This window comes from Somniosus microcephalus, chromosome 33 (genome assembly GCF_052327205.1).
Source record: "Somniosus microcephalus isolate GS21.2 chromosome 33, FLI_Smic_1.0, whole genome shotgun sequence".
Classification (NCBI taxonomy): Eukaryota; Metazoa; Chordata; class Chondrichthyes; order Squaliformes; family Somniosidae; genus Somniosus; species Somniosus microcephalus.
Window position 1 is genome coordinate 4,996,069 of NC_141019.1, and position 13,254 is coordinate 5,009,322.

At 42.0% G+C, this 13,254-nt stretch overlaps 1 protein-coding gene across 4 annotated transcripts in view; it reads left to right on the top strand.

The window, feature by feature from the left end:
* The window catches only part of tfcp2 (transcription factor CP2), a 122,218-nt gene that overhangs the window by 80,504 nt on the left and 28,460 nt on the right, over positions 1-13,254 (top strand). For all 4 annotated transcript variants that reach the window (XM_085972618.1, XM_085972619.1, XM_085972616.1 and 1 more), the window contains exons 7-9: positions 6,389-6,499; positions 6,941-7,029; positions 7,118-7,166. In XM_085972618.1, coding sequence (XP_085828744.1) covers positions 6,389-6,499; positions 6,941-7,029; positions 7,118-7,166 — 249 coding nt within the window. The remainder of the gene's footprint in view (positions 1-6,388; positions 6,500-6,940; positions 7,030-7,117; positions 7,167-13,254) is intronic.

The following is a 13,254-nucleotide window of genomic DNA, read 5'->3' on the forward strand; positions in this document are numbered from 1 at the left end:
CTCCTGAATCTAACAGAATTAGAGACACGAAATAGGAGCAGGATCAGGCTACACGGCCCCTGGGCCCGCTCCGCTACCCACAGGGCCATGACCGATCCGAACCTAGACTCATGTCCAAATTCCTGCCCGCTCCCCGTAACCCTTAATTCCCTTTACTTCTAGGAAACTGTCTCTTTCTGTTTTAAATTTATGTAATGATGTAGCTTCTACAGCTTTTTGGGGCAGCATATTCCATGGACCTACCACCCTCTGAGTGAAGTAGTTCCTCCTCATCTCAGTTTTGAAAGAGCAGCCCCTTATTCTAAGACTATACCCCCTAGTTCTAGTTTCACCCATCGTCGGGAACATCTTCCCTGCATCCACCCGATCCAACCCCTTCACAATCTTATATGTTTCAAATAAGATCGCCTCTCATTCTTCTGAACTGCAATGAGTAGAGTCCCAATCTACTCAACCTCTCCTCATATGTCCATCCCCTCATCCCCGGGATTAACCGAGTGAACCTTCTTTGTACTGACTCGAGAGCAAGTATGTCCTTTCTTAAGTATGGACACCAAAACTGTACGCAGTATTCCAGGTGCGGTCTCACCAATACCTTGTACAACTGAAGCAATACCTCCCTATTTTTATATTCTATCCCCCTAGCAATGAAAGCCAACATTCCATTGGCCTTAATCACCTTGCTGCACCTGCATACTAACCTTTTGAGTTTCGTGCACCAAGACCCCCAGATCCCTTTGTACTTCAGTACTTTCCAGTTTCTTGCCATTAAGATAATAACTTGCTCTACGATTTTTCCTGCCAAAGTGCATAACCTCACACTTTCCAGTATTGTATTCCATCTGCCAAATCTCTGCCCACTTACTTAGCCTGTCGATGTCCCCTTGCAGGTTTTTTTATGTCCTCCTCACTCACTTAATTTCCCTCCCATCTTAGTATCATCTGCAAACTTTGATATGTTACACTCGGTCCCCTCCTCCAAATCGTTAATATAGATTTTAAAGAGTTGGGGACCCAGCACTGACCCCTGCGGAACACCACTAGTTACTGATTGCCAGTCTGAGAATGAACCATTTATCCCAACTCTCTGCCTTCTGTTAGATAGCCAATCCTCTATCCATGCCAGAATATTACCCCCAATCCCGTGATTTTTTATCTTAAGCAATAATCTTTTGTGTGGCACCTTGTCAAATGCCTTTTGGAAGTCTAAATACACTACGTCCACTGGTTCCCCTTTATCCACCCTATATGTTACTTCCTCAAAGAACTCCAGCAAATTTGTCAAACATGACTTCCCCTTCATAAAACCATGCTGACTTTGTCCTATTAAATTATGATTATCCAAATGTCCTGTTACTGTCTCCTTAATAATGGACTCCAAAATTTTACCTACCACAGATGTTAGGCTAACCGTTCTATAGTTTCCAGCCTTCTGTCTACTGCCCTTTTTAAATAAGGGTGTTACGTTAGCAGTTTTCCAGTCTGCCGGGACCTTTGCCGAGTCCAGGGAGTTTTGGAAAATTATTACCAATGCATCCACAATCCCTACCGCCACTTCCCTCAAGACCCTAGGATGTAAGCCATCAGGTCCAGGTGATTTATCCGCCTTGAGTCCCATTATTTTACCGAGTACCACTTCCTTAGTGATTTTGATTGTGTTTAGCTCCTCCCCCCCCCCCCCCCCCCCTTTAGCCCCCTGTTTGTCCAGTGTTGGGATATTCTTAGTGTCTTCTACTGTAAAGACTGATGTAAAATATTCATTGTGTTTTTTGCCATCTCCATATTTCCCACCATTAATTTCCCGGTCTCGTCCTCTAAGGGACCAACATTTACTTTAGCCACCCTTTTTTTCTTTTTATATAACTATAAAAACTCTTACTATCTGTTTTTATATTTTTTGCTAATTTACTTTCATAATCTATCTTCCCTTTCTTAATCAATCTTTTTGTTATTTTTGCTGTCTTTTAAAGTTTTCCCAATCCTCTATCCTCCCACTAGATTTGGCTACCTTATATGCCCTTGTTTTTAGTCGAATACTATCCTTAATTTCTTTACTTAGCCACGGATGGCTGTCTTTTCTTTTACACCCTTTTCTTCTCAGTGGAATATATATTTTTTGGAAGTTGTAAAATAACTCCTTAAATGTACACCACTGATCATGTATCGTCTTACCCTTTAATCTATTTTCCCAATCCACTCTACTCAATTCCGCTCTCATACCTTCATAGTCTCCTTTATTCAAGCTTAGCACGCTTGTTTGAGATCCAACCTTCTCACTCTCTCTGATTGAATATGGAATTCAACCATGTTATGGTCACTCATTCCAAGGGGATCCTTTACTAGGACATTTTTAATTAATCCTGTCTCGTTACACAGGACCAGATCTAAGGTTGCTTGCCCCCTGGTCGGTTCAGTTACATACTGCTCAAGAAACCCATCCCTAATACACTCAATGAACTCATCCTCAAGGCAGCCCTGCCCAATTTGATTTGTCCAATTAATATGATAGTTAAAATCCCCCATAATTATAGATGTTCCCTTATTACAAGCCTCAACTATTTCCTGATTGATACTCCGTCCAACAGAGTTGCAACTGTTCGGAGGCCTATAGACTGCGCCCACTAGTGTTTTTTTCCCCTTATTATTCCTTACCTCCACCCAAACTGTTTCATTATCCTGATCTTTTGACCCAATATCATTTCTCTGTATTACAGTGATTCCTTCCTTTATTAACATAGCCACCCCACCTCCCCTTCCTTCCTGCCTGTCCTTCCTGATCGTTAAATAACCTGGTATGTTTAATTCCCAGGCATTGTCACCCTGCAGCCATGTTTCTGTAATGGCCACAAGATCATACCCATATGTAGTTATTTGTGCCATTAACTCGTCTATTTTGTTACGAATGCTACGTGCATTCAGATAGAGAACTTTCAAAGATGTTTTGTGACACTTAGTTCCTGCTTTTGCCCTTTTTATTACTTTACCTTTTACTCCATACCTTCTGTTGGATGGAGGAAGGCACTGAGCGGGCCACGAACTCCTTTGAGCGTGACCTTTTCATCCGTGGGCAAATTTTACAACAGCGACCACTTAAAAACATATATACAGTAATGCCATATTGCCAGCCCACTATCTCCTATCATGAGCGAATCAGACAAGGTTCGATACAAGTTTAACATCACTTCTCTGCTTTTGAATTCTATTCTTCTAGAAATAAACCCCAGTGCTTTATTTACACTTTTTTACGGTTTTTTTTAAGCTGCATTGCTACTTTTTAGTGATTTGTGAATCTACACCCTTGGATCCCTTTGCACCTCCACCCCATTTCGACTCTTTTCCAAGGAGTAGGTCGCCTTCTTATTCCTCCTACCAAAATGCACCACCTTGCACTTGCCTATATTGAAATTAATTTGTCATTTACATGCCCATTCTGCAAGTTTCTTTACGGTAGAATTAATTAAAAGCTTTCAGTTTGTCATGTACAAACTCTTTATATTTAAAAAAAATAAATAAATAAAAATAAAATAATGACTGGGATATAAAAGAACTGCATAATAATGCATTAATACTTCAGAAACGTCCCTCATTTACACAGTTATGCACCGACAAACAATCCAAAAGCCCAAGGTGAGCTGAAAGACGTATATCTATTTGTGCAATTAGTATTAATTTGAAAGTTTTCGAAGTAATAGCCCATCCCTCATGTCACTATAGCAAAGGCAGCAGGAGCAGCGGCTTTCTTACAGTACTGACGTCTGACATGCAGCACTTCTCCACAAGTGCAGAAAAACACATGCGCAAATTGCGTCAGAGTTAAAAACAAAATGCAGGAAAAGCTATGATTTAACAGAAATAAACTTTCATCTTTCTTCCTGGACAGGAGAACCAATCAGACTGACTTGTTTACTACTATGTTGATGTAAAGGTGTTAATTTACAAATTTCGCTTCTAATGTTTTTCTCAAACATTCTCCACAGTATTAATCCCTGCTCTTATCACAGTGTTGAATTATTTTGGGTACTTTGCAATTAAATAGCAGGAAACAAACTTCATTGTACTGTCAACTTTTAATCTCCCATTTGGAAGATTTATACCAAATTGAAATTGTACATTATCAGTTTAATTGAAGCATTTTCTGTCTTCATGAACAAAGATTTATTCTGAAGTAGCTTCCTACAATTTTTATACATCATTACATAACTCTTGTTTCTATTAACATTCCACTAAACGGTTAACAGGAAATCTATATTTACATTATTCCTGAGACTTGTTCGGACTCTAGAACGACAGACAAAATAAAATGGTTTGTGGTTTTCCCCTTTTTCGGTTCACTGCCTAAAGTCTTGCTTTTTATTGACTTAAAAAAAATATTTATGTAACTCCTACAAATCCTCCCCCGCCCTCCCCCTCAACAGCATGGTTGCATGCTTGTGAAATTTCAATTTTAAAACATTTTAAGCAATTCAGAGCCTCTTTAAAAGCATTTGGACTTCAAGACCTGGTTGAAACTTGTTTAGATGAGGGGAAAATTGATTTTTGCTTGTTTCTTCCAAAATCATATTTGAAATTATGGGATTTGCGGGGGTGGGGGGTTGGTAGGTAAAATGTTTAACATTTTGGGGGAAAAGTTCATTAAAAATCTTTAAATTCTTTTCAAGTCTCATTGCAGCTTTGACAGAAGAAGTTGCTCCAAGTTTCTCTTTCTCTCTTCAATGCTGTCGTTAAACATACAACAAAAAAAACCTCTAATTCTAAACTAAGCTAAAATAAGAAGTGAATAAAGTGGTTAAACATTCTAAGGCGGCGATGAGGTTATCTAGCCCCAGCCTTGGCGATGAGTTGGGATCAGTTTTGGAGAAGTTGTTTCCTCTTTCTCTGCTGCCGTTCTCTCTGTCTCTCACACTCTGCGGTACAAACGGGGGCACAAACTTTTCCCCCTCTCTCATAACATGATTTAAATAACCCTGATAAACTCTTTCAAAAAGGGGACAACACCTGGCAAAATTTAACTGAAACTTACTGCAAGACATTCATCATTTTCTAATTTTTTTTCCAGCTTTAAACAATTTTCTGAATATTTTCTTTTTAACTTTTCACCGCAGGCCTAAATATTGTTTGCTTTAGCCTCCTTCCAGTGGCCATTGTACATGTGCTGTGCCCCCACCTGTGTTGTTCCAAAGTGCAGCCGCCATTCGGTCCCCGGGAATGGGCTACACGCGCCTAGACCCTCTGTCTTACCGTTTCTCTCCCCGCCGCCGCCCCCCCCCCCCCCCCCCCCCCGTGTTTGTGTGTGGCGCTCTCGCCGTTCCGTCCCCCCGTTGATCTTTATAAGTGCATTGCCATTTGCCAGGACTCCCAGCACAGATTCGACAGCCGTTCACATTCTCAGTGGCTCAGACCTGTAGCGGCTTCCAGCGCGCAGGCGCCAAAGCCCGCTCCTTCGGGCCTGAAGAACAAACCTGTGGGACGCGATTGAAAAGAGTGCCTGCACACTGGAGCCCACTCCAGTGGCACGGAGCAGCCTGCAACGCCTGGTTGTGCGACAGCCTCGAGTTAACTGTGCGGGCGCCCAGCTTAGTGGGAACAGTGGAACTGAGTAGGAATGAAGATGAAACTAAATTTCATACAGTGCCACCAGACTTTTAATTTTGCAAACTCATTGCTGAAACATTAGAGCATTCAACTTTCAATTTGGAGACTTTGGTTGTAATCCTGATTTGGCCTTCTACTGTTCTTGGCTGGTTATCCAGGAGGAAGAGAGATCTGGCTTTGAAGGATCCCCTTTTCTTTTCTTTTTCACCTGTTGTACACCCATGAGTAGGATAGAGGCACAGGCAGCATTCATGGATCTATTTCCTTTTTTTCCCTTTATCCTGTCCCACTCTGGCTGTCTCTAGCTCTCTAATTGGCGGTGCGCACTGCTTCCCTGAAGGAAGTGCTGGTGCCAAATGCTTGCCTACAGTATACAGAAGAGAGAGTGAGCTGTTCTGTGTTCAGTGAGTTTGGGGCATTCATAAATTATTCTATTGTGGGAGATCGTGGGTTTTTTTCTTGCTCTGCATTGACCTTTCTTCTCTTTGAAGCCGCTCTGTTCACTTTGTACTCCCAACTGTGGATGACCCCTAACTTATTTTGGTCAATTCTCTATCTTAAGGGAACTGGACATGAAAAAAGATATATAATGGTAATGGAACAGTGGTTGTAATGTTAGGAAATAAAACCTGTTGTACTTCCCAGCTCTCCATCCTTAAGTGGGAAAGTAGTATTTTTCTTAGTCTCTCCAACTGTAGGGTTGAATCCTCATGCATGTGAGAATAGGCTGTGGGTGATGGCATTGTGTATGTTGTTCCATGCTGGGTTTTTCATTGTTGCATATGACTGTTTGCAGCCCAAAGGTGCTGATAGAAAACAGAAAACGGATAGGGAAAAGATGGAAAAACGAACTCCTCAAGAGAAGGAAAAGTATCAGCCTTCTTATGATACAACTATTCTCACCGAGGTAAGACTGCACTCTGACAAATGTTTGAGATCTGGCATTTGTTTTCTTGAGTCTGCTAGATTGTTTTTTGGTAAGCATGTGTAATATTTTGATGTAATCTATTGAACTGGAGTGGTGGGGAAGAGGAAGGAGACCTGATTGGCCTATTAATGCTTCATTTTGGTTTCTGTTCTGGTTCATTATGGGGGGGAAAAAATTCCTCTGATTATTCTTAGTCATTTGAAGTATTCAGCATAGACGGCAAATCATTAACTAAGGGAACCAATGTGGTTAAAAGATGTGTAAACTTCAGTGCAGAATAGACTGGGGAAAGCTGTGTAGCAACCAGAAAGGATCTCTACTAATACTTCAGATGAATGTAATATATAGTTATGCTTAATTTGTAGAAGTTGTCGTCACATTCTGATTTTGTAAGTGTCTAATTGGCTTTTCCTCATCCAGTGTTCTCCCTGGCCAGACATCTCCTATGTTAACAATACGGCATCTCCTGGATTTACCAGTTCGCATAGCAGTTTTACCATTGCTGAAGGGTAGGTCTCGTCAATGCTATATTCTTATCCCCATAACTAACAGCATTTAAGAGCTTATTGGTAATAGAAATTATTGGTCTAATTTCAGAAATGGATCCCCTCATCATCAGCCTGACCCAGTTCCTGCAACCACTGATGTAAGTGGCTTTTTCCAGCATTATTCAAACTTATCCTGATCAGTGCAGTAGCATGACAATATTGTATCATTTAGTGTTCTGTGCCGGGTTTGCATTGTTATCCCAGTGATTTCAGTTTTAGAGGGTAAACTGCTCCAAACTCTGGGAGGGGGGGTGGTGGGGAGGGGGTCTAAATGCACCCAGTTCTACCTCTGACTTTGACTTTGTTTGGAGTCCTAGAGTAGTTTGAACTTCTAGGTACTGCACATTTAACACCAGCATGACCAAAAGGCATCTGCTGCCGCTGCCCTCTTGTAGTTGTAGCAAGCTTTACTTCCTGGGCAGCTGTCTCTTTTTGCTTTCTCTTTCTTTCGTCCTCTTCTCCCCGCCTGTCCAAAATGACCAATGAATAGTTTGTCTGGACACCAGCAGATGACTTTCTTTTGAAGCTGCATTATGGTGGAGCTGAAGTGTTAACCAGTATTGCCAACTCTTGCGATTCCATCACGAGACACACGATTTCCAAGTGAAATAATGCTTCACTCGCGATGGAATGCCTAAATCTCGCGATTTTTTTTTTCTGTGGAAAAAAAAAAATACGCGATTTGCGCATACGCAAAAAAAAACCACTTGGTTCAGGGGGCTTTCCATAATGTCCATTGGGTTCCTCCTCACTGCAGCATCTGAGCTCACTGGCTCAGCTCAGCCCGGCCGCCCTCCTATATAAATAGGCAAGGGCCAGGATTAACCAGGATGAACAGTTGACCGAGCGAGCCACCGTCACCTCCTTTCGAGTGGAGGGAGCCGTGCTCCGCTTCCTCCCCTCCGGCCCCGGCTAACATCAGCGCCGTGGTCCCTGTTGCGTCGATTTGCTCCGTGACCTTGGACCCCTTCCTCCACTTCTCAAATTCCAGGAGATCTCTCGATTATCTTGGCCTCCTGCAGGGATGCCGTGGTAACGGAGAGGCAGCGCAAAACAGGTGGAGGATGAGGTGGGGGAGCAACAAGTAAGCTAAAAAATAGTCAGAGAATTGGAACTTTTTAAGCCAAACAATCCTTGATTGAAGTAAAGAAATCCAAGCCAGCCCAAGGAATTTGTTATCCCACTTTAATCCCACACATCTGAGGAAGTAAAATGAAAATTTCCTAGCATCCTGAGGTAATGCAATAATCCCAATCTTCTTGTGAAACCACATTAATGCTGAGTCTTAACCGAGGCTCTTTGAGAAATGTGACTGGTGGCTTCTCCAGGCAAGAGCAGAGTTCATATCAGTTGACATTGGGTGCGGTAGCATCGTGGTTATGTTACTGGACTAATGATCCGGAAACGGGAGTTCAAATCCCACCACAGCAGCTGGGGAATTTAAATTCAGTAAATTAAATCATTCTGCAACGAAAAGCATCAGTAATGATGACCATGAAACTACTGGGTTGTTGTAAAAACCCATCTGGTTCACTAATGTCCTTTAGGGAAGGAAATCTGCCGTCCTTACCTGGTCTGGCCTATATGTGACTCCAGACCCACAGCAATGTGATTGACTCTTAACTGCCCTCTGAAAAGGCCTAGCAAGCCACTCCGTTCGGCAATTCGGGGTGGGCAATAAATGCTGGCCTTGACCGACTCCCACATTCTGTGTGAGAATTTTTTTTTAAAGCATAAAAAGAAAAGCTTTAAAGTATAAGCGGAAGTAACCTGACGGAGCACAGCTAAATCTTCTTAGTATGCAGCACTGCAGAGTGTTGCAGGGCTATCCAGTTGGGTCAAAGATTTCTCCTCCTTTTGTTTTTGTTGCCATTTTCCTACAGTAGTTTCTCTCGAAGTATTTGAAAAGCAAAGTATACCAACCCATGTTTCCTCAATTATACATTTTATTGTCCTTCTGTGTACCACCATGCATTTGGGCCAGACATGTTGTTGAGCTTAGAGATGTTAGCACTCCAATTTTTAAAACTTATTTCATCACAAAAAAACTTCAATGCTGATAATCCCAATGTGCAAATCAACGTTTTAAAGGCGATTTAGGTGTTCCATCGCGAGAGGGGTTTTATTTCACTCTGAAATTGTGAGTTAGCAATACTGCTATCATTTCTATGGTTTAATTGATTTTTATAGTTCAAATTAAAGTTAGGTGCATAGGCTAGGGTTCTAGAGGGATGAGCTTTTATGGGCTTTAGGTGGCAGCTGCAGGGACTGCATTGCATGGTGGTTGTATTGGGCACCAGGTGAGGGGTGGTGATAATAGGTAGGATTTTAAAGTTTTTTTTAAAGCATTTTCAGATGCAGCATTATAGTTTTTGTCAAGAGCTGTGACCTGTTCGAGATTAAATAAAGTCACTAATGAGGTTTATAAATCAACTGTCAATCTATATTGGTTTATGTTTGGGGAAAAAATAGCAACTCCTGATATCTTACCAAATCTCATGATTTTTAAGAGTTTGTTTCCTGATTTTATGAGATGGTGGGGTTGGTATTACTGGTTAATGGGCACTATTATTGAAATTCAATTTCCCTCCCCTTCCCGGTCCCAAGCACGCTACTTCTGGCTGTTGGGGTGTAGCTCCACAGGCACTGCCTACACTCAGCCATTTGGCAATTCTTCATGTATGAGCCTTGATGTTGGCAGGCTGTTTGACTGTGGCGTGGGCCCAATCGCAGGCAAGCCTGTGCGCTCAATTTTGATAGCCGCTCTAGCTTTTTTTGCCCCCTGCCACTGTACCAATTGTAACATCAAGAGAGTTTTGTATATGTTAACTTCTCCAAAAACGCACCTATGAAAAGAAAGTTTTGAAATTTGTAGTTTTAGTTTGGGTTGGGGAGGAGTATTTTACTGAGTGCATTTTCTTTTTGGGGTGTGTCGTCACCTAATTGAGCTGAGAATATATCTGGATGGGGAAACTGGGCTGAAACCTGCAAAAATTTCAATTGGCTAAGTTTATTTCAAAACCGTGTTTGGCAGGAGGAATAAAAGATAAGCAATCTAGTTCAAGCAAAGTAGGGTTTCATTTTCAAAAGGGATGAGAGGGAGATGGACTTGGAGTTCTAGCATAATGCAGGTTTGTGCCCCTGATTCTTTGACAAGTTCTGAATCCCATTACACAAATGGACAGATTTCAGCAATGTAGAGTGGAGACCCAACTGCTGTCTCGGAGGGACACACAGGAAGGCGAGCAACTTTCTCCTAGACTTCTGAGTTATACAAGAGCCTGAGCTGAGGTCTGGGTGCAGGTCACTTGCTCAACCTCTAACGTGGGGCTGATGTAGGAAAGGCTTTTTAAAAATAGAAAATGAAATCTCAAACATTACTTTGTTGTCAGGGGGACAAATATTTGTACAAGATACCAACAAAGCTGAATGCATAATTCTTTTTGTACGAAACGGGGCTGGGAGTGAGAGCGTGCCTTTTTAAGCCATATAATCACAGATGGGCAAAGGAAGAAGTGGGCAGACCAGTTGTGTAAAACAATAGAAAGATTGGTTTTCTGATTTTTTTTTTTTTTTTTTTTTGCCCATTCAGCAAAGTAAATCCAGTCACTGAAGTAAAATGATTGTGAGAGTCTTTTGTATCTAATGCAGAGCCAGCCAACTTGAACCAGTTGACCAATAGATAACTGGATCAAAATCTTTGAACCCTGATTGGCACTAATTTTAAGTTTACAGTGGTGATTTGTGAATGAAAATCAAAATCTGGACAGATGATTGTTTAACATCACAAATTGATCTATTTAAAAGTAACTATGCCCACCCACCCCATTTTATTGGTTTGTCTCCCAACTGCATCAAAGAGCACGTATTACTCTAGATTCATCTTGATGTGATTTCAGTATGTTGATACGTAGAGGTTGGTACTGAAGTGTGCTGTTCGCACCTTCCATGTTGTACTTTATTCTCAGCTCTGGCCTCTTGACTGATTTATTTCTACGTGCGTCTATAATACACTTCAGTATTAAACTGATGAGTTTAATAGGTCTTCAGATGGTGGTAGAGTCCTTTTGGGATGGGGAAAGGGAGGAAGGGATGTGCAACAGGCTTAGTCAGTTCTACAAAGTCAGCTGGTCCAGACCTGTGGCTGTGGAGTAACCTTCAGCCTAGACTGGAACTCTTTCCTGTTGAAATAAGGGAGAGGCTGAAAGTGAAGATGCATTTGGGAAGAGGACGAGGGCTGCTATTGTCCCCATCCCAAACTTTTCAGTTATTTCAGATAGGAGCCTCTTCCCTGAGGGGAATACAGCACAGGAATCCCAAATAACCGTGGAAATTGAGCTAAACCAATTCAATACAAGCTCTTTACAGCACTTCACAGATTTGAGAATGTGGAATGCACTGCTGCAGAAAGCCATGGAAGCAAAATGTTCCTAATTTTCCTTTTTATACCTCCTCTGGAGACAATTAGTAATACATCATACTTCTACTACTTACTAGTTAAGTGTAAGTGAGGTCTCTGGGATCAAGGTGGTTTCAAAATGACATGCCTGGTGATGGAAGATTGGTGCCAAGTCAACCCGCTGCAGTCAGCTCAATAATCTGATATCTGAGCCAGCAGGTCTGCAGTACTACAGGGCATCTTTGTTCATTGACCAACCAGCCTGGTTTATTAATGGAACCTGGACTGGGGACCCTGCCACTGGAGCTGGGCTAACTCTGAAAACCAGTGCTGTTACTGGTAGGGTAATCCTGGTTGGACAAGCAGTGGGAAACAGACTAGTGCTCTGCGCTGGTAAGCTGCGTGGTTTTAGCATGTTTAACTCTAGCAGTATGCGTGCTCACACTTTGGGATCCTTAAGCCTGCGCTTTTGCCAACCTGTGCTTTAGTTTGGACTTGTGGAAGTGGCTGTGGCCCTTTGTGGAAAGAAACTAGCTGTGGTCATTTCTCAGTGGCTTGCTTTGGAAACTTGAAGCATGTTGCTGGTTTCCATGTGTCCGAAAGCTATCTAATCTGGTCTGCTCGTTCACAGGAACTCGAGGCCCATGGAATGTTCTTTAAACACAGTACAGTGGGGTAGGATTAGTATTTTCAGATTTATACTTGAGTCCTGGACTTCCATTTTGCTATTGTGATGAGAGAACTCCGTTGTTAGTCACCGTAAGGTGAAAGGTTGAGGCATAATGTCCGCTTTACTGCTCAATCAGTAGGTTATGGGTTTAAACCTCACTTTAGGACTTGAGCACGTAATCTAGGCTGGTAGTCCAGGGCAATACTGAGGGGGTGCAACAATGTCAGATGAACTGTTAAACCAAGCTCTTGTCTGCCTGTTCAGGTGGATTTGAAGAACCTATGGTACAAAGAACAACGTGGAGCTGTCCTAGTTCGTTCATTCATTTTGCTGTTTGTGAGCTCTTGTGCGCAAAATGGCTGTAACCTTCGCCTACAGAACGGTCATTGTGCTTCAGAGTAATTCATTGTACGTGAAGCACTTTGAGATGTAATAAGGTTCTGTACAAATGCAAGATTTTTTTCTTTTAGTATAAAGTGTACATCTCCTGATTGCTTTAATGACCCAGAAAGCAATGATGAGTACCAGTAGTGTTTTAATTTGCTTGGGAATAGTGGTATAGAACCATAATATAGGTATCTTTTTCTCTCTGCTGCAGTTATGAGGTTCGCACAGTGGTAGCACTCTTGCCTCTGAATCTGTAGTTTGTGGGTTGAAGCCCCATTCCAGGACTTGGGAGCACATAATATAGACTGGCACTTCAGTGCAGTAGTGTCGGTACTGCGGTCTTTTAGTTGAGATTAAACTGAGGCCTTATTTCCCTGTGGAAGTGGACGTAAAAGATCCCATGACACACTTTGATGAAGAGCAGGAAGCTGTCCTGGCTAACATTTATCCCTCTGCCAACATGGGAGGAGGGAGGATTATTGAACTGGTTATCCATCCATTCGTCTGGACATTTATTGCATTTTGCTGCTTGTGGAATCTTGCTGAGCGCAAATTGGCTGCTGCATTCGCCTATCTAACTACACTTCAAAAGTAATTCATTGGCTGTGAAGCGCTTTCAAACGTCCCAAGGACGTGCAAGGTGCCATATAAATGCAAATTCATGTTTTCTTTCTATCCCTAACCTGTTTGTAATATAGTCCTAATCCAGAGGCTCTAATTCCTGCAGTAT